The sequence below is a fragment of the Fundulus heteroclitus genome, chromosome 8 (assembly GCF_011125445.2).
Source record: "Fundulus heteroclitus isolate FHET01 chromosome 8, MU-UCD_Fhet_4.1, whole genome shotgun sequence".
Taxonomy (NCBI): domain Eukaryota; kingdom Metazoa; phylum Chordata; class Actinopteri; order Cyprinodontiformes; family Fundulidae; genus Fundulus; species Fundulus heteroclitus.
In genome coordinates this window covers 25,923,557-25,945,248 of record NC_046368.1, presented here as the reverse complement: position 1 = coordinate 25,945,248, position 21,692 = coordinate 25,923,557, and the positions used below count along the sequence as shown (strand labels likewise).

The 21,692-nt window shown below is 39.4% G+C and overlaps 1 protein-coding gene across 4 annotated transcripts in view; it reads right to left on the bottom strand.

Moving 5' to 3' along the window:
• The window catches only part of LOC105928334 (netrin receptor UNC5D), an 86,101-nt gene that overhangs the window by 57,331 nt on the left and 7,078 nt on the right, over positions 1-21,692 (bottom strand). For all 4 annotated transcript variants that reach the window (XM_036140444.1, XM_036140446.1, XM_036140445.1 and 1 more), the window contains exons 3-4: positions 2,806-2,986; positions 1,807-1,974 (exon numbers count right to left, since the gene is read on the bottom strand). In XM_036140444.1, coding sequence (XP_035996337.1) covers positions 1,807-1,974; positions 2,806-2,986 — 349 coding nt within the window. The remainder of the gene's footprint in view (positions 1-1,806; positions 1,975-2,805; positions 2,987-21,692) is intronic.

Sequence of the window (21,692 nt, the reverse complement as noted above, 5' to 3'; positions counted from 1 at the left end):
GTCTAATTGTTGAAAAACAAATAAATGACTCCAGGAACTAAGGACCGTAAACATTGGGGACTCTGGTGGCTCTCATCTCCTTCTTGACAATACTCCATAGATTATCTGTGGGATTTAGTTCAGGCCAGTCTGCTGCCCTGTGCGGTGTTACCATGGTAAGTAAACCAGATATGGGTGTTTGTGGCAGTGTGGTGGGGTGCAAAGTTCTGCAGTAAAACTAAATGTACATCTCCATTCATTTCATACCTGACTTTATATCTGCAAATAGTACTTTGGAATGCTAATTAACAGTCCGGTTCTTTTCCTCCTCAGCCAGTAAAATAGCTCTTGTTCAGCAGTGGAGTGCAGCAGGTGAACTGGACACATCTGTGTGTGGTGGCTTAAAGCTCTGACTTTACTACACAATCATCTCAGAATTGTGTTCTAATTATCCCACGCTCCTCTTTCGGTCAAATATTCCTCTGAACTTTCAGTTTATATGCTTCGATACAGCGCTCTGAACAGCCAGTTTCTTTAGCTAGGACCTTTTGGACCATATCCATCTGCTGGACAACTGTCAACTCAGCAGTCTTTGCCATGAATGTGTACGCCATAACATGATATTTGTGTATCAGAAATAATTTTGTGACATATGTAACATAATTTTCATCAAAAGTACCAAAAATAAACAAGTGAAATATGTAGCCTGGGTGTAATGAATTTCTATAATACTTTTTCAATTAACTAATTAAAATAAACTGTTCAATTATACCCTATTAATAGGCAGTTCAAACTAATGGTTGGCCCTCTCTTGCCCAAAGGTCTCATCTGTTGCTAGATATGAAAAAGCTCCTAAAAATACTTGGAGAGGGCACAGCGGTGGTGCAGTGGTAGAGCACATGACCCATATTCAGAGGCCTCAGCCATCAATGCAGCCATTTCGGCCCTCCGTCTTCTTCCTCTCTCTCTCAACTCTATTTCCTGTCAGTCTGCTGTCAAATAAAGGCCACTGGTGCCAAAAAAATAAATATATATATGTTTTGAGAAAAGGGGCACAAGTCAGGAGTTGCAACATGCATTCATTTATTTTTTCTTGTTCTTTACAGCTTGCTGTTGCATCCCCCCCCACTCCTTTCCATATGGCAACAGCATTTTCAATTCTGTTGGTTTTAGGTTTGTGTGCCCCTATCTGGCCACAATATTTAAAAAACTTTCTGCTGGTGGTAATCACCACACTGAAGTTGAACTTAATGCTTCTCTGTCCTACTTAATCAGGAACAAAGAACTCCAGACAAATGTCAAAGTTAAAAATCTAAATTGGTTTAAACTGGACATCTAAAAGCAAACTAACTAGTTCTTTCTTCAATTTAAAGCCTTCTGACTTTGTCAGAACCCATAAGCCTGGTTTTGACACTGGTACCAGTGAACACTTGCTCTTTTGGATGCACCACAGACTGCAGGGCGTGGCCTCTATGGATTACTCTTGTTCCAGTGAATCACACAGATGCTTGATCGCATGGGGATCTAGAGAGTTTTGAGATTTAGAGCCTTTGGATTTTTTTTTTGCTGTGTTGCCTGATCCACTTGTGAGGTTGCTCAGCAACAAAGTCTAGGTGTGTGCTTCTTGTAGCAGGAGCAGCCACATAAACGCAAAGAATCCAAAGCATTCCCAGCGGAATATTGAGGTGCAGCAAGACGAACAACAGTCAGATTCAGCATACCTGTCTGGGATTTAATAAATGCAAGGCCAGCTCTCTGCATGCATATTAGCAATGCTTGCATATATGTAACCTCCAAGCAGTGCTGGAGCCAACGTATTGCTCTTACCTGGACACACCGTGTTGCACATGCTCTTCTGCACTGACATGCCCTCGCAGAAGGCGCCGCCGTTGAGAGGAGCTGGATTCGTGCAGGTCCGCGATCGTTTCTGCACGCCCCGCCCACAGCGCACGTTACAGGCCGACCAGTCGGTCCAGGACGACCAGCCTCCGTTTACTGGGCACAACAAAGATTAAAACAAGAAAGCCATTAACAAGACATGTTGTAAAAACATCAATGAGTGCAGCGCGAGGCTGAGTCATAGGTTTTCTAACGCAACGCAGGCCTTTTGACTAATCTGCTAATTTGCTGTCACAGGAAAGGAAGCAATACTATAGTTCCATTACTATACATTCGTCTGGGGCTATTGGCAATAGTAGCCCTGTCAGAGACCTTCATTAGTATTATGGAAATTAATAATTAATGGTCGTCAGCGACTCATTGTGAGAAAGCATAAGACATATTCCTACTTCGGCTTAATGCCCTCTCTGAATAAAACAGAATACAAGACAGGGGGTCAGTGAAACGGGCATGGGAGCCCTAATCAATGCTTTGCTTCAGTCAAAGAGGTGCGTCGCATGAATGACATTATTATAATTTTACTCTGTACAGGCCCATTAAAAGCTTGCCTGCAGCTGCACAGAGTGCTTTGAACAAGGTGCTTTAGAACAGGCACAAATAAGCTGTAGAGTGTCGGTGACCCCATGGCAGCTGCTTTCCCATCAACAATAACAGGGCTCTTGTAAATATTGTGACTGTGTCTGATTGCTTAACACAACTGTTCAGGGGCTATAATCTGCTCATAAGACACAAGAGTCCAAAAGGATCACTTGTGCTGTGTTTTCCCTTCAGCCTTTAGGAGAATTTGCTTAAGGAGGCTATCTGATACTGTAGATGTTTCTGTAGAAGATTGATATCTGTTCACCACCGCTGTAGTTCTCTAGGTTGCTAATCTATGCACCACCCTACTCTATTATGCTGCATTTTACTGCCATACTCTTCATTTACCGTAGACTACAATCATTGCCGTGGCACTCCGTCTCTTGGCCACAATGTTGCTGGCAACACAGGTGTAGTTCCCCGAGTCGGAGAGACGGGCCTCCGAGATGATTAGATCGTGGTCCCCTCTTTGGCTGATCACACCATCGTCACCGACACTCAGGGGCTCCTCGTTTTTCAGCCATTCCACCTGCAGACAAAAGAACGAGCGAGATTCCTCCTTTTAGATGCACGAGAACATCGAGAAGCAGCTGACTGTCTGTCCTCAGTGATGCAACGCTTCCAATATTAGCGCGTTTTCTATAAACTGATGAAAGGACGCCTTACCGGGACTTCCTAATGTGACCCTCCTCAATAGGATTATAGCGAGATAAAGTTGGCACACGCCTTCAGTTCTATCCCAGATTATGATGAAAAAAGAAAACGGTTGTATAAGTGTGTCATTTTGATTTGTATTTGGGAACACTCTGCTCTCTTTCCTGCCACTGCATGCAGCTCCAGCCGCACCTACCAGCACCCCTGATAAGATGTGCGTAAAAAAAGCGTTCAACTAGATCCTAATCTTTGACTGCAGCAGCGTAATCTCACCCTGAAAAATGTTCAACCATTAACCTTTGAGTGTATTTCTCAACCTTATTGAAACCTCTTACAAATGCCATAAAAGAAACAATGCATTTTTTTTTTTGGAATTTATAGTTTACATTTTTAAGTTAATTAGAGTTTTTTTTAACTTCCATTTAGGAATCCACAGCTTTCTCTGACTACAGGGTATAAATACAAAATGAATAAGAAGGCCAATTTCTTTTAGCGGTGAGGATGGATAGTGACCCGTGTTTATTTTCCCACCATGTGCAGTGAGCAGGATGATAAAAAGGAGGTTAATAGATCTCTGAAGCTCACTATTAAAGACCTGCCGCAAAGAGTGGCTTCATGGGACAATCTCCTCCACATAAGAAGAAATACATGCAATTTACATTTCGATTACCCAACCTTTTTTTGGGAACTGGTGTCAGATAAAAAAGCCTTTAACCTCCTAACACCACAAACAATGAAATCTCCTGCCACTTCAACTGGAATTGTGGACTTCGGTCACATCAGACAAAAATTCACCTTTTGAGGTGGGTTCAGAGTGAAACTAGGGGTGAATATGTCGGAAAAGATCTCATGCCCGCTGTTAAGCATGGTGGAGGATGCTTTGGGTCTGTTTCTTTTCCAAAGGCCCATACCCTCCGAGCACAATTTTGTTAAAAATACAACATTGTCTTTGTCTAAACGAGGTGAAAATGTAGTGAGAGAGTGAGAGGTAAATATATATATTTTAACATGCCAACATATTTTAACATGCCTACTATTGTCCAACTTACAAACTCTTTGATAAAAAAAATACACAAGCTTACATCTCTGATGTGGACTACACAGCCTGGACCGAACAGGAGCAGAGGCTGCACCAGTCATATTCAGCCATTAAAAAATATCCATGGATGGCCAGTGTTTGCAGGATGAGAACCTTTTAGGAGAGCATTCCATCATAAAATCTTTGAAATGCCTGGACACTTTAAATAAACGTCTGGTGTTTTTTATTTTTTTTGGTCAGTTAAGTAAAATCATTGGACCTTTCAACAAGATAATGATCCAAAAATATGGGAAAATAAACTTTTTTACATGGCCATCTACGCCCCCAGACCTAAATCCTGTAGGAAACTGTTGGGGTTGGCTGAAGAGAAGAAAGCACAGAAGGGGATTTGGGACCTTGGACTGGTCCAAGATTCATGTGTGCGCTCCATCTTTGTAAAATGTTGTAGAACATTAAATGTCCATTTGGCAAAAGGAGGTTCTACAAAGTATTGACTAAAGGGCTACCACCAATTGTGGCTTTGGTGATTTTGTAAAAGAAAAAAAAAAAAGAAAAATTGCTTAAATTTAAGGTTGGTCATCCACCTAACCAAACATTTTGCGATGTGAGGGTACGCTAGAAAATCTGTTATTTTTTTTGGAATTCACAATTTCATTTTGCAGAGTACCAGGGAAGTTGGGTGGCAACATGGCATTTCAGGTCATAGTCCTCTTCAGCATCAACTGTCAGCATCAGAGCTTGAACTCAGAGAGATTCAATTATTACACATTCAATGTGAAAATTGAGAACCGTACCTTATATAAAACTAGTTAGTATTTGCAGTTTATATCAATCTATATGATTCTTATAAAGGTTAGCGATGGTAACATGCTAATTTTGATAGCTAGAGCCAATTGTTCTATACTATCTTCCTTCAAAACATCTTGGGAAAATGTTCAAGAGAATAAAAGCTGAGCAAGAATGCAATGCTATCCAAGTCTCAAAAAGACTATCAAATGCTGCTACTGAAAGAAAGAAAAAAGTGATATGGGCATGTTTACCCCTGTGTTGCATCACTTCTGTAAGTTTTGAAAGGCGAGGAGACCCTCTGCCTGCAGAGTTAAAAGCAAAATATTTGTCCATTCATGTTTGTTTTGAGATTTGAGCTCCTCAGCCTTTGAGAAGCCCTTTTGTCAAGTACTTTGTTGGATGAAGCACCAAATGTTTACAGCGGATGACAAGTATGGACTGCAGAAAGTCCAGCTCCAAACTGCTTCACTTAGAAAATGCAGTCGCTCTGCAGTGGTAATGCATGTCGACTGTGGGTCGACAACTTTCAACATTTAAAACACCAGATTCTAGATTTGTTTTCACGCTTTTCCTTAGGCAGCATTAAAATAACAATTTTTTTTTGTATTTTTGTATGGTAAATTTTCAACTTGTATTTTTTGCAACTAAAGTTCTGCTGTGTTTACTAATAGGTTTTCTGAGATCTACAATAATTTTCACCGCAGGGTGTCTGTAGCAGCTGAATTCTTGGAGATCACAGCCATTCACTGCTGATTTTCTCTCTATTTTTTTCCACCCCTTGCCCAAAATGACAAAATCTCAAAAGTTGTTTTGGATTTTACTTTGTGAGACAATATTCCTAAAAATTTGAGCAATTTTAGTTTTTGACAGCATGGTAACCTCCTCCTCATTTTTGCCTCTGAAAGACTAATTGGAATGTGCTTTCAGCTCCAAATCATGACTTGTTGATGATTAATGTTCCACCGGGTGTTTTACACAAATCTTCTGTAATTTTGTTGTCAGCGTTCCAGTTCCTTTTCGGAATCTGCCATTGGCATGAAATCTAAAATGACCCCATATAAAAGAATCTTGATTTTCATCCACTTATCAACTTTTCAACCAGCCTTACTACCGTAGTGCACACTGTTTATATAATTAGTAATATGTGCTTAAAAATATTCAGAAAATATTCTTTTTGCACTTCCAATACCTTATAATGTTTACCCAAAACAACCTGCTAAGTCCAGTTCTTTGATTTCTGCAATATGTGAGCACTGTGATTACAAGGTTTCCTTTTTTCCTGAGGAATGTTGTCAAGGACCTTCTTTTCTCACTTGCTTATAATGCAATCATTCAAACGCGTCTCTTTCACTCTGTAAATTTAATTTACAGTGCTGTGAAAATGTAGCTTTAAGCTGTTGGTTTGTAAATGTCTCAGATCATCAAGCACATTTTTATATCGGCCAAAGATATCCAGAGTAAATATATATAAAAAAGTTTTTACATGAACTTTTCATTTATTAAAGGAAAAAGAGTTTCTAAAGCGACGTGGCCCTGTGCAAAACGTAATTTTCCAACAAACCTATTAGTTGGTTTAATCGCCTGACTGCAGTCAAACCTTTGCAATAACTGGTAATGGTTACTTTCAATCGCTTCAGAGGAATTCGGGCCCATTCCTCTTTGCAGATTGGCTTCAATTCAGCTAAATTGGAGGGTTTTGAGCATGGACAGCCTGTTTAAGGTCATGCCAAAGCATCACAAACAGATTTAAGTTAAAACTTTGATTAGGCCACTTAAACAAAATCAACATTTTGCTTAATTAATCATTCAACAGTGGTCTTGCTGCTGTGCTTTGGAACATCGTCCTGCTGCATAACCCAAGCAAGCTAGAACTGAAGTTTCACCTTTTATGTGAAGTTGTCCATGTCTGGTTTCAATATTACCCCTCTACCACCCTTTAAACATAAAAATGACCATTTGGAAAAGGTTATTTTTTTATATATATTTACTCTGGTTATCTTTGTCAAAATTTGTCCGAGGATTCGAAACATTTACTTGGGGAAGAGCATAAACATACGTTCTCGCAAGCACTGCATTATGTCAGCTACAAAAACGAAGAAAACAAAACAAAAATATTTGACATTTATCAGGACGGGAAGGAGCCCATTCTGCAGTAATTGCACAATAAGGAGTTTGCGAGAAAGGAAGCACATGGCTGACAACAACTCCGCGGGAGTGATGTAGTAGGTAGGTCACATCCACTGCCGTTACCAATTCATTGTCCGTGCACTGAGTGAAAGTAATAAGGAATTACAAAATAAAAGACGCTCTGTTGATGCTCCCCTCCTCGCATGACTGCCTCTGTAAATTGCTATTAATGTGCCACTAGCATGAGCTGTTCATTGAGAGGGACGAGCCAGAGCACGAGGAGTGGGGTTTGATTTATGGCCGTGTGTTTGTGGATTAAAACTCCACCCCCGCTGGGAGCTGCGTGTGTTTGCGCGTGGGGGGGGTGGGGGGGGGGGTGTCCCTTCGCCAGAGGAATTTAACAAGAACCACTGAACTTGGAGATTGCTTTCCTTTTTCAAAACCCTGGATAGCAAAATAAATAAATAAGTCAAGTAATCGATAAATCAAGTCATGTTGTCAACAGTGGATGTTTTTTTTTTTTTTTTTCTATATTTTTTTGCCTTTGAAGGCTCAGGAAGTCTTTCATCGTGTGGCTTTAATATAGCTTTTCTTAAGCAGTTGGCTTCGCAGCTCTCAGCACGCTCCGAACACATTGGTGGGTTGAGCTGTTCCATCTGACAGCCCAGTTCTAAGTAATGTTACCGAATCAGTCCCCCCCTCATGTTCGCTAAAGCTGATCAGCCCAGTAACCTGTGAATAAGACGTATAGGGCCTGGCAACGTTTATCACATTCCAGCCACAAACGTTCGGCATTAAAGCCGCGTCTTCAACGTGTTCTCGGGGAGATTTCTTTTTTGTGATAGAGCGGAAAGCAAGGACTGTGAAGTGCAGGAAAAAATAATCCATGGCTTTCAGAATCTTTTTAAATGAAGGAAGCTTTTGTTAAAATAAAGTAACTGGAAGTCATGTTTGCTTCTACAAATATTGATTTACAACGTCTGAATATGAAGAAATAACACTTTTTTTTTTTTTTAGATTTTGAAAAACATGGATTATTTCCCTTCCAATACATAATCAAGCACCACTTTTATTTTTGAGTGTCATACAGAACAGCAACACAATACAGCGCAAAAGTCTGAAACTCTAACGTGATAAAATGTGGAAAAGCTTAGTAGTATGAATACTTCTGGAAGGCACTTTGTAATCAGAAAGAGTTCAGCTAAGATGCTTTGCCCTAATCAAGTTTTAATCATGTTGCACAGTGTTTGTAAAAGATTCCACCTCAAGCTGTGCGTTAATTAAGTTCTCTGAAACAAGCCGATATTGAACTGCAGCCACATTTTTGACCACCTGGCCATCTGTTTATCCAGGTATTGATCAAGTAACAAATGACATTTAAAGAAAAATTCACGCCCCTATTAGAGTGCTATACTTGTTATTTTTATGCTAAAGAATTGTGTCCTTTTGAAACACAACATGATAAAAAAAACAGGGATATTGCTATAAATATATACATATACAACAGAATACATGTGTATATATATATATATATATATATATATATATATATATATATATATATATATATATATATATATATATATATATGACAATAAAGCTTCTTTAATTAGGTTTAGAATCCAAGGACTCCTTCAGCATGTAATTTCACCCAGAATCTTGTTCAGCCTGATAGGCTTGATCAAATTGGAAGTGTTTCCACTTATAGCAAAAAGCAGCTAAACTAAAAACCATTTCCTGTGTTTCCCCACATCTTATTACTTTTAATGCAGGGGTAAAAGGAGCTGCAGCTTAACCTCCAACCCTTTTGTTCTTGAAATCAGATAAGACGCATATTCATAGAAAAGTGTTGGAATTGAACTTGACAGGTAGAGAGATTTAACGCTTAGGTTGTGTGCATTTAATACATTTAAACATTTAGCAGATAATGCCACCTCGGGACATTCACATGGATCCGCTTGTATTGCCTGAGGCTACGACTTGAAGATGGACTCTAATAAAACACGTATATCTAATTTGGATGACAATGAAGAAAAAAAATAGCTAGGTAACCGTGTAATGGGAGATCTTTTCCCACATTTACACCTGATCTGAGTGACAAATAGCTTACTGATTGTCTGCTGTGAATTACATTTACTTCACAAACATGGCAACAACATGTATAATGCAACTGGTAGGTCAGTGGATTGAATGTATGATTAAATTCTCAGATTAAGTCCAAGGGCAAGTACATCTGATGACTACAAACTGAGATTTAAGTTTTTTTTTAATTTATTAGGGTTGCAGAGCTGTCCACCCTGAGCAGGTCTGTTAAACATAATGATGCAATGCTGAGGCCTAAAACTAGGTTATCTGAGCCTACTAAACCAGATTTACAAGCTGAGAGAAGTTTGTAGACTTTTTGTAACTAGTATGGGGAAGCTAAAATTAAGATTTATTGACATCGGATTCCAGCTGGGATTTGAACCTTAGCAGGAAAGAAACACATTTTATGACAGAGACGTCGCTGTATTCAAAGTAACTCTGGGAACAACTTTTTTTCCTTAATAATCCATGTGTCATGCCACCGCACAACATTCACTGCCCGCCTCTCTGGCTGTCCAGCTCAAACTTTCCAAGATTCTGCTTAAACTAAAGTTGTGGCCTCAATGTATCAAATCTTGCTCGGACTGTCTGCTCCACACAGCTCATTATCCAACATCAAACTGCAAAGTTTTCAGCAAAACTTCAGCAAAACTGTAGACTTTTTTTTTGAATGTGTCAAGCATTTACATCAAATATGCATTCACATACCTTCAGGTTCTCCACATTTTGTCGTGCTACAGCTCTAAACATTGACGTATTTGAATGGGATTTCTTTTTTTATGACAAACCAGCAGGACTCTTAAAGTGAGAAGAAAAAACAATCCAACCAATACAAGCTCAGTCAGATTAGACGGAGGCATTTTCATGTCCTGCCACAACTTCCTACTTTGTTTTACATGAAGTCAAAACATTGATGGAAATAGTTTAATAAAGAACCAATGCTTTAACCTGAACAGTGGACTCTGATTAGTGCAGCGGGTGGGGCTGATCTGAGGAGTGGACTGAGCTGATTGGGTGGTGACAGATGGCTGGGAGGTGACTGAGCTGATTCAATAATACCTGGTGCCTGAGAGGAATTAAACAATGAACGGTCCAGAAAAGTCCAAAAATATACACAAAACTCCCCAAACCATGACTGGCATGGGATGCCTTTCCTCCCATGACCAAGTTATTCACTACTTTGTGTTAATCAGCCACGTCAAATCCCAATAAGCGGCAACATGTAAAATAGTAAAAAAAAAAAAAAGCTCAAGTGGTTTGCATATTTTTTCAAAGCAACGCGAGTCATATTTATTCAACGGCAACATTTACAGATTTCCAGAAGCGTAATTGTTTTGTTTACACATCCTGACTGAAGGATGATGGCAGCGGAGCGACGAGTGTGTTCTTCCCACCCTTGAAGACAAAATGCATCATTTGTGTGTGTGTGTGTGTGTGTGTTTTTTTTTTTTATATATCAGCCGCAATCTTGCACCCAGACTCAAAGCGACTGCTCTCTAATCAATCTATCTAGTTGGTATTGATAACCCGTGAGCTGTGTCTGAGAGAAGTATTGATCACTTCTGCATTGATCTGCCCTTCGCTAAGGATCATTCACTCTCTGTTTTTGCAATACTGCTGACTTGTTTAGCATACTACGTGTCTCGGAAAATTATATGTGGTTCTCTCACATTTGGCTGTTCGAAATGTCTCCTCTCGCAACTGTACGATTGTTTTAGTGTTCACAAAGACATCTGGAAAAAGCTCGTGCTAAGGGAACCCTGAGGGATGAAAATGTTTTCAGCACCGTCTCACTCACAAAGTCCTATTTTTGAGACGAAGTCAGCGACAGAGAAAATTATATTATTATTAGATGAAATAAATTTAAAGCTATAATTAGCCCTACTCGGGTTGATAACGAAAGCGTTTGATTGCTATTCTTTCTTTTGTAAGACGCGTCTGAGCTCAAGGATAAAACGTGGAAGAAAACAGGAGCAGAAAGATGTAGTTTAATTAAACCAATAAGCATCAATTCTGGTCTTCCTTAATTAAACTGACCAAATAATCATGAATCTAATTTCCGATTGTTGAGTGCGCCGTAATTCAATTTTATTAGTTGGAAAATTTAGATTTTTTTTTTTTTTAGAGCAGCAGTTTTTTTCCCCCCCCTAGTTTCATGCGTATGCTTTGATGTATCTGTCTCAGTCTGCTCCTTTTCCTTGTTCACTATAGGACGTGCATAATCCCAGAGCAGGATATGCATGCTGTGTCAAACCTGGAGTCTCCCCTCTGGGGGGGAAAAGCGATAGAGAGATGCACACGGTGATGAGAAGGCAGGGACAGGACAGACTCAAATGAGCCTGATAAGCCCTGTGCCTGGGGAGGAACAGAAACGGATTTGCTTAATTGGCAAATTTGTTCCACTTAGATAGCAGCGCTTGGGTGCTGAACAACACCTCGCCTCACCCGGCAGACCGGGCCTCGGGGGCAAATCTGTCGGCCAGGTGTCAAGGTCACGATGTCGGCCATTAAAAGCCGTCGTCAAATTAAGACGGAACATGATCTCCTCTGTCCATCTCGAACTCTCCCTAAAACGCTTCGTCTTAGTTTTCAGTCGGACCGAGAGATAGTGAACGAAGCAGAGTTTGCAGCAGCATCAGTGGTCGGCAGGAAATCCATGAACCAGGCAAGAGGAGTTTTTTTTTTTTTTTTTTCAGCTTCAAGCCGTTTGAAGATGTTAAAAAGAGAGAACCAGCCTGCCTGAAGCTCTGTGCAAAGGTATCATCTTAATACATAGGGAGTTTCAGCATCTCTGCGGATCAGATCGAAACACCAATTTGATCGAGTCAGAGTCAGAATAAATTCTACGGCATGTTATAACAAAGGCGGTCCATAGTGCTTACAGTCAAATAAAATAGATGTCAGAAATGTTGTTATCCCTAAACATTTTATATATCAAAAAACTTGAATGAGGAGCATCGAACATTGAATAAAAATGTTATGCTTGATGATTCTGTGATGTACTCTGTTAAAAATCTTATGAGGTTTGTACCATTGTATCAAATACCTCCCCTCCCCCCACACACACACAATTTAAAATCTAAACCTCAAATCTTTATCTGTCACCACTCTTCTTAATGCAGAGCCTCAGTTAGAAAGTTTTTGCCTCCGTCCAGATTCTTTTTCAAGCGGATACAATTCCAGCTGTTGATAAAGCCACTGCAGAACCTTAGGTTTTGTAGACTTAAGCCATTCAGAGGTGAACTTCCTCAAGTTCTTTGGATCAATGTCCTGCAGCATAATGCAGCTATTCTTGAGCTGCAGCAAGGCACTATCCCTCATGATTTTCTGCTAGAGAGCAGAGTTCGCACCATTCCTGGGAAGATTTACCACTTTTTCCTGAGGTCTGCTGAATCTGAAGGAATTAATCTCAATGCTAGTGTTTAAACAACTCTGTAAAAATGTTCATGCTTCAAACACGTGGATGTAAATGTTTTGATCGAGGACTTTACTCAGGAATGGACTGGACATCCATTGTCAGAGTCTTTTTAATTGCTATTGTTTACAATTTCATCTACCTTTTATGTTTTTGACTAATTTTTAGCTGTTTTGTGTGTTAGTATTTTAGTGCGGATTTAAGCAACTAACATTTTGAACTAAAAAACCGGTAACACTGAACAAAAATAAAAAAATAGAAGATGGATGGGTGAATAGATAAATAAATAAATAAAAAGTGAAAGCGATTTTACAGACAAGTTCAGTATAAAAGCCTTTCATGAAATAAAAAAGATGATAAAGTACAATTACTCATATTTTCATATACAGGTACAGTGTCAGGGTATGAATAGCGGGACAGTAAAACAGTCTTAATAGGAGAGGAGTTCTAATGACCTACATGTGTAATTATTTTAATGGGAGGTGAAAGCAACATGAAGGCAATTAAAAAGCAATTTGCTGACTTTTATTCCATCTGATTGAATTAAACACACTTCTTCCCCCCCTCCCTCGTGTCTGCCCTCTGCCTTCCCTCAGTCATGTATGACTTTTTCTCAGCCCAAAAATGACCATCGTGTCTTCACATCAAACAAATCAGGTCTCCAACATTTGACAGCAACATACACGAGTGGCCCAGGTGTATATTTGTGCCTGTGTTTTATCGTTACATTGCATGTCAGGATGTTTTGTTTGTCGCCCAATAATTACATTTTAAGCACTTCAATTGTCTTGGGATGGGAGGCGTGATGATTAATGACACTCGCTATAGAGGACTTGGTTGTTTGATGCGGGGCTAATGACTGTAAAACGTTTTCACTGAAATTACTCTCCTAATATTTTTTTCCCCCACATGACTAAACTTCCTAAGCAATCTTTCACAGTTTCCCCTTGGTTGGAATGATACAAAATTAACGTAGCTTCATCTTTGATCTATTGGCTTCACCTGGAGGTTCAGTAAAATGTAAACCCTGGATATTGCAACGTTATTCGTTTATCTATTACATATGCTTATATTCAGCAACCTTGCATGAAAGAGTGGCCATAGAGAATAGCTGGATGGATGGATGCTTGTATGCACCACTGTAAAATATTTCTTTTTAAACATGAGCAACTACATATTTCTTTGGACTGAATAATCACATTTTTAAGTAACTTTTATTTAGCAGTTTAGAGTAGGGAGGAAACGGTACAAAAAAATCTATGATTTGGTACATATTTGAGTTTTAAACTCATGGTTTGGTACAATTTTGATACACTCAGATGAAGATTTTTTTTTTTTTTAAAGCTACATATTAATGTTTTTCTGTGGTCAGCAGTAAACAAAGAATCTTTTTATATTTCAGAAGTTAGTTTGATTTTACGAAGTTGTAAAACCTATAGCCAATACATAGCCAGCGTCTAAATAGATTGCCCATACAACAAAATGCTTGAAAACAGTCAATACTAATGTTAAAAAGCTTTTAAATAAGACGTATTTGAAAATAAGACATGTTTAAATCAGTTTGGAGATGCAGCATAAATCCCCCTCTCATCAACGGGTTCTCCTCCGCGTTACATTTTATAGGATGTACTGGGTTAGGGCTGATTGGATGCTACAGGAAGTCATTTGGTCTTCAGCTGATTTGTTTTGAGTACTATTGATGTTTACATTCAGCAGGTAGCTGTTTCGAGTAATTCACTTAAATGAGGAGCAAGCTGCAGACCTTATTGCTGTTGAAAGATGCGCACCTTGACATAAGGTCCTGGCTCAGTCCACCTATCTTTCCCCACCGCAGCTGAATAAGAAACCTTCATGTTCCCAGACAACAGAGTTTAGGGATGGCTTGGAGTTCCCTCTGTTTTGTTTTGGTGTCTCTTTTTAAAGTTGCACCGCAGAACGATGCCTTGCAGGCTTAGTTCTGCACATCAACGTTTTGTATGTGTTCAGGTATAAAACAACGCTGCATTCAATTGGTGCATGTACCAAATCGACAGGGCTTTACCCGGTAGTTTTGTACCGTTACACCCCAAATGAACTTGAGCAACAGCCTGTTCTTTTTGTTCTTTCTAGAACACCAGGATGACTATGCTGTCGCAGTGCTTGATGGTATTCAGTTTGTTCTGCAAATGAACCCAACTTCAACTACAGCTGGTGACAGTAGGTATTAGTCTCCCCTCCAGGAGACCCACCGTGCAGCTGCAGACAAGCTTCCACCAGGTGGATCTGCAGTGGATAGGGGTTGTAGAAGTTCACACTGAACAAGAACAGGCACTTTTTATATACACAAAAAGGGAAATTAATGTCAGAAGTCAAATTAGAAAATGTAAAAATAAATTCCAGGCGTGCGTTAAAGTTAATCAATTTTTTATGTTCAGGCTAAATCTTCCAAATATCTTTTATACGTTGGCAGATGATGTAGTTTTTAGCATATGTACTGGATCATCATGAATCATTCATGATGTGCCCTCTGCCAGCTCTTTGCATGTGTTTGCTTCTCTCCTGCTCCTTGAGAACCTGTAGTATTTTAGATCAAATGTAGAAAAGGCTGTAAATATGAACTGGAGTCCTCCTTGCTGTTATTCTGGCAGTGTTTTATGTGCAATATTTAATTAGTTAGCAGAATGTTTTAAAATTGTTTTTTTTCCATTTGTCATTTTCTCTGCTGTGCCTGCAATCCAAGAGGTGCACACAATCTGTCACTAATACATTCTTCCAAGCAACTCAAATTAAACGTTCACTTTTGTTATTAACATTAAGCATTGTTAATGTTTCTTTAGAGTTCAAATCCACATGCAAAATGATTTGTGCGGCACTAAATGTACACTGCACATCCCTCTGAACACAACATCCGCACAGCAAAACATTGTGGCAGCATCCTGCCTTAGTGGTGCTTTTTTTCAACATATATGGACAACCTGATCAGAGGGAAGATGGGTGGTGCTGAAATCAGGACAGTCCTAGAAGAAAAACTTAAGACATCACAACAACCGTAAACTTACAGCAAGAACTATAACAGAATGTTAAGATTCAAGTTTATTTATGTATTTCTTTATGGCGTAGTCAAAATTTAAACCTAATTCTAAATGAGCATTTCTGGCATAACTTAAAAATGGTTGCAGTTGCATTTTAATTAGCCTGTGTGAGCTTCATCTAACAAAAAAAAAAAAGAGCACAAATTTGGGTCTCAAGGTGGAGACGTGCCCCAAAAGACCTGGAGGCGTAATTGCTGTATTTGCAGGAAGACAGTTCTGGCTTTGCTTTAGGGCCGTCTCCCAGTAGGATGTGCCCAGAAAAGCTCCAATGGTAGGCATCCTTGGAGGAAGCCAGGTGAGCTGACTCTAGGGATGGACGCCTCCCTTTGGAGGTTTTCTTGGCTGGAACGTACATGGATGGGTACATTTAGAGGTTCAACACACAATAGATCAGAGTAATGGCCACATTACTTCAGATACCTCCATCTCATGTTCCATTCTACCATCACCAAGAAAAGACTCCAACTGGAGCAGTTCATCTAGGGCTAGAGCCATGGCCTCACACTTACAACCACTTAGAAGACTTAGAACTGATTCTCTTCCTGGCTGCTTAACATTCTGATAAAAACCACTTCAGTGCCTGCTGGAGTTCATGGTCTGAGGATGCCAACAGAACCGTATCATCTGTATGATTTGATTGAACTTGACTTCGTAAAGTGCTTTGAGATGACGTTTTGTGAATTGGCGCTGTGCAAATAAAATTGAATTGATTGAATTGAATCCGCAAAAAGCAAAGATGACATCCTACGGTTCTCAAGCCGTGCAATCAAGCCATGAGGAAACCTCAAACTAAATTGGAAGCCACAAAGAAATTTGAGACTTTTACCGGCACCAAGGAAGTGGAACTTGATCGTTCTTTATAGAGCAATATTACAAAAAAAGGCCGATTCCCTTACCACTGAAATTCTGTTAGAAACATTTGTAGCTATATATCTAAGTCTACAGGAAAACTGACAAGCTCAGTAGGCTAAATCCTCTTGAGGCACCTTGATATTTGGGCTGGCCCACCAACGTTTATTCAAATAATGAACATCTGAAATTGCAGTGTGCATTCCTGACTCAGTAGAAAGCTGTGGGGTTACGAGTTTTACGATTATGACAAACATTTTTCCATCATGGTTTTATACACTGATGGGATATTAATGTTTGTGTTGTCCGGTCTGCTCATTACGACCAAATTGAACTGAAAAGTATTTTATATTAGCGCTGAATGTCTGCTAGCATAGTGCTATTAGTTTCCTGGATAACATTAGTGCTACCACCGAGTAAAGGCAACTATGGTTTGTTTTAAACATAATGCTTGTTTTCGTTTCACTCCGCCAGCATTCGATAGTTCTATGAGTGTTAATACCGCATTAATATGGAACATTAATGTCGATTTAATGGTGTTTTGTATAACTTTAGGGTTAACCTATTAAGTGTCCAATTGATACGGCGTCCCCTAGCTTCCCGGAAGAATAACTGCATTAATAAAACTCAATGTCCAAAAGAGATTGATTTTACTAAGCAAATCATTCTTTAAAATGTTATTATGTTGTTTTGTTTAACTCAAGATTTGCATTGTGAATGGGTTGACACATATCAAATGTTCTAAATTAGTTAAGCTAATTTAACCTCATTCCACATTCTTTAAGGTGAACTGTGGTTCTCTAACTTGGATCTGCAGTGAACCATGATTCACTGAATCATTCTGTTGATGATTTTCAACCATTGTATTTGTCTTTTGTTTCTTTTGTGTGTACATAGTTCATTAGCTTCTTTTCATGTTTAGTTAAGTTTCACTAGCCTAGTAGCGAGGATTTGTTGATTGAAATATAATGTTAATTCAGAAAAACAGCATTCTATAGTGGTGTTCTCTGGGTGTTTATTTTATTACTGTTAATAAATGTTTGTACTTGAAGAGAAGTTGTCTTCTCTTCTCTTATTTATTCTATATGTGCACAGAGTTTGCTGTTAAAAGAACGCCAGTGCTTGAATCATTCCTTTCGACTATTGTCCTAATATCAGCTGTTTGAGCTGATATTCACTGGACAATACCTAACAGACCGAGAGTTATTTATTAAACATTAAATAACCTAAAACAGTGCAGAATTGCACAACACTCTCCACAACTCCGCCTAGTGATTCTGTCCATAAAAACCAAGAATGTGATCGGGAACAAGGGGCAGTCCAACACACAGTTGTCAGAAGCTTGACTTTGTGCTGAGGATGTGGAAATATGCCTGCGCAAATTCTCAGTTATCCGGGTCATTGCAACCAGGGGCGAGAAACTCCTGGATAGGTGCTGAAACGTTTTCAGAAAAACTGAGCTTAAGTCCGGTTGGCTCCGATTTAAGCCTGTTTGCTGATGTGAAAAAAGCTCTTGCATCATCTAAACAACGACCACATTACCCTCAAGAGCATCAAGAAGAGAAGTACTCCTCCTAGTACTCCTGCAGCACCCACCACAAAAATTCCTTGGGAGACAGAGGTGTAAGCTTTCTCTACAACCACAAAACACATGTAAACCAAGCAGAGCCCAATGGATGGATGGGTGGATGGATGGATGAATGGATGACTGACATCCTCTTCTTTTCACTTCACAACTGTCCAACACTATGTGTTGGTTGGTCTGGCACAAAGGAAATTTAAAAAGTTGACGAGATACAAATACTTTTCCACTGCAGTTTAGTAGGCTTTTGGGTGTCAGGTAACTGGATGAAAGCAGAATCACAGCAGCAGTGTAGAAGAAACAAACAATAATAAACGCCTTTATATGAGCAAGGGGTCTGTATATCTCTGTGCCAGTTAAAGTTTAACATGGCTGGGAAAATAATCACACTGAAAACTGCTCTGTCTATAAAAAGAGGATCCGGTTTAAACTCGTGTCACTATTAAAGTGCAGAAGACTTAAGCTGTTTTGCTATGATCGATTCTCTGTGGTCTGACTTACAGTGTGTACAGATTATTGCTTCTAACACTGCTGGGACAGATAATGTGTCGCTCTCTGGTGTTCATTAACATCCCGCACAGCAGCCCAGCAAACTCCCGCATGGTTTGGTTACAGCAAGACGCGGATAAAGTTTTTCCTCTTTCGCTGTGCATGCTGCCTCTGACAACTTGAAAAGAGAGGGAACGTAAGGGGATTTCAAGCTGGATAGTCGGCTGGTGCTCGCGTTGAAACAGCATACAGTACAAAGTCGGAACTTATTTCATTTGCATCTTGTCAACTGACAAAAAAAAAAAAAAAAAGTGTTGTGATTTCTTCAACATAACCAACATGAAAGCTCTCTGAGGATGTGTTGCCAGTGGAAGGACTGTGAAAGCTTTAAGCAAATGTCATGACCAAAATAAACATGCCTCAGAACACAAACAGCATTTAATACAGAAGATCACCCGGCGTCATGACCTCAATTCCTTAAAATTTAAGCTCCAGCTTCGCACTGAGGGAAAATTCCACAGTGCTGCCCACAAAAACGGCTTTAACCTCCTAACAATGACTAATGTCACAAAAAGAGAAAAGTCCATTTCTGCTTCTGGGTGCCAGTAATTTCCGTCTAGGTGTGACTAATGGAGGGTGCTGGATTTGTCACTGCATTATTTACTAACACCATTCTCTTTGTTATCCACAGTCGCATTAATGAATGCATGAGGAAGTGCCTATTTGATGACCACAATGCACGGGGGAAAGTCGTGGTACACCAGTGCTCCATTTCTGAGTGCTAAATGATTCATCACATACAAACACACACACACAGTCGTGCATAGAGCAAGGGACACACACTTTTACATATTTATGGAACCTGTTGATAACTTTTAGCGCTCCGTTCATTCCCAATTTGAAGTTTTAGTAAAACCACAATGCAGAACTAATAATGCAAGGAAAATAAAAATGTTCAGATTAGTTAATGAATTAATGAATAGGGCCACATGTTAGAAGGGTTAAAGGCCACTGCTGCCTCTTGAGAATTCTGTGGCTATCTTGCATTTTTGTAAACCACACTTATTTATTATACATATATTTATTGGACAGGTTTCTGCAGAGTACTTAAGTTTGTAAAAGTCTTAATGGATGTTTCCATATCCCTAGAAATCACAGAGTGAATTATAACTGTGTTTATTTTGTATTATACATTGCCTTGAAAAAGAATTCATATCCCTTGAACTTTGGTACATTTACTAGTATTTTATGTGATAGGCCAACAGAAACTAGGATATCATAGAAAAGTGGAAGGGAGGGGATACATGATTATCAATATTTAAAAAAAAAAGAAAATCTGAAGTATGGTGCATTTGTATTCAGTTCCCCTTGAGTCAATACTTTGCATACCCACCTTTTGCTGCAATTAGTCTTTTGGTCCTCCAGTTACTATCGACCTGCAGGCTGCTTACACAGTTAATGCTCGCCTCTCCTGGCAGAGTTCATATGGTATAGATGCTTTAGGAAGGCATCAAGTTTATTGTTTATAATGAGTGTAGATAGCAACATTGAGTCATTGGTGTTATTAGGTATCGATCAGCTCAGACTTTGTTGCACCATTTCTAGGTTAGTATATCCAGCAGCAATCAAACTGCTTATATCTTCATAAAAGTGAAATACTAAAAAAAGAATCCTTGTTATGTTTACCTTTACATCCATTCACTTCCTATCTGCCTAACCCTACAGGTCAAGGGGTGATGGGTGCCAATCTGTTGTGGTCAACAGATGAGAGGCGGAGTGCATCTTGGACAAGTTGCGGGACAAGTTGCTCCGTCACAAGGCAATGCTGTCCTTGTTCTGGAGTTTGTGAGTGAGTGTGCTTGATTACTTTCATTGAGCTGTAGGTTTCTATCAGTGGGCGGGACTGACTGCAATCACCTGATTAGGCTGCTGTGGATTTAAGGACCTGTGAGAAAACCATTCTTCGGCTGAAGATCAACCATAGTGATAAAGTCAAGCCTCCTTTCCATTACTAACCTTAGAGATACTTACCTGGAGTTTTCTCTGTGCTTCCCAGATTATCACCAGAGAGATTTTATTTCTAAAGCAACTTTTTCTGTTGAAATAAATCTAACTGGAGTCTCATCTGCTCCGTGGTTATCCTCCGCAGCTCTTGCTCCTCTCAGCTAAACACCTGTCTGCCTTCCCTCCTATGTTTCCGTCCATTCAGCTTCAAAGAGAGACCTCCTCAAGCTGCCCCGAGCCAATCTCGAGCTCTCCACCCAAGATACTCTCCTCTGGAATCATCAGGACTCCCATCAGCAACATTTCCTCTCCTGAAACCTGTAAGCCATTACTCACCCTCACTACACTTAAATATACTCACCTACCTATGATACCATCCTAAAGTCTTTTCTTCCTCCCCAGGTACCACCTAATTAGAGCCTGAATGTATGCTTAATAAAGTCAATGGTGTTACAAGAAACAAAAGTCAGCAGTGTGTTAAATAACTCAACAAAATTTAAAAAATCCAATTATAAAATGGGCATACTACGACTGCAGAAGTTGGATATATTTGTGTTAAAAAATTCTCCATAGGAATTTTTTTTTTGCTATAATCTGTGATACATGTACTGCTGTCCATGTTCACTTCCATCTTCCTTGGGCGGCTTTCTTCTGTCATTCTATAACATTCTTTATGTATTTGCTTTAAATTCATATGAATAAGGTGACACATTTTGACCTGCATATAATGTGACTTTGCAATATACTTTCTTAGTAAAGAAAGGCAGCGCTGTGATCCTAAGCGTGTGCTTTGTGCACCGACTGCGCTGCTTTGAGTTAAGTACATGCAAGAAAAATGTTGGTCTCTGAAGACAGCCTTGGGCTCAACTCACTCCTAATTAAAATATAATTGGTTAACTCTTCTGCTGCTTTCTGAACAAAACATTAATAGCTTTGGTTGTCTTTGTCAGCATGTCCTCCTCTGCCAAGAGAGAACGACGACAAAACCAGGACTGAATAATCGTATTCTGATAGATTTCATGTTTACGAAGCAAACGACTAAATATAAAGTGTTAAAACCTGTGATCTTTAGAGACTTTTACAGGAATCACCGATCAGTGGAACGAAATGAAGTTCAGAGAAAAGCCTACA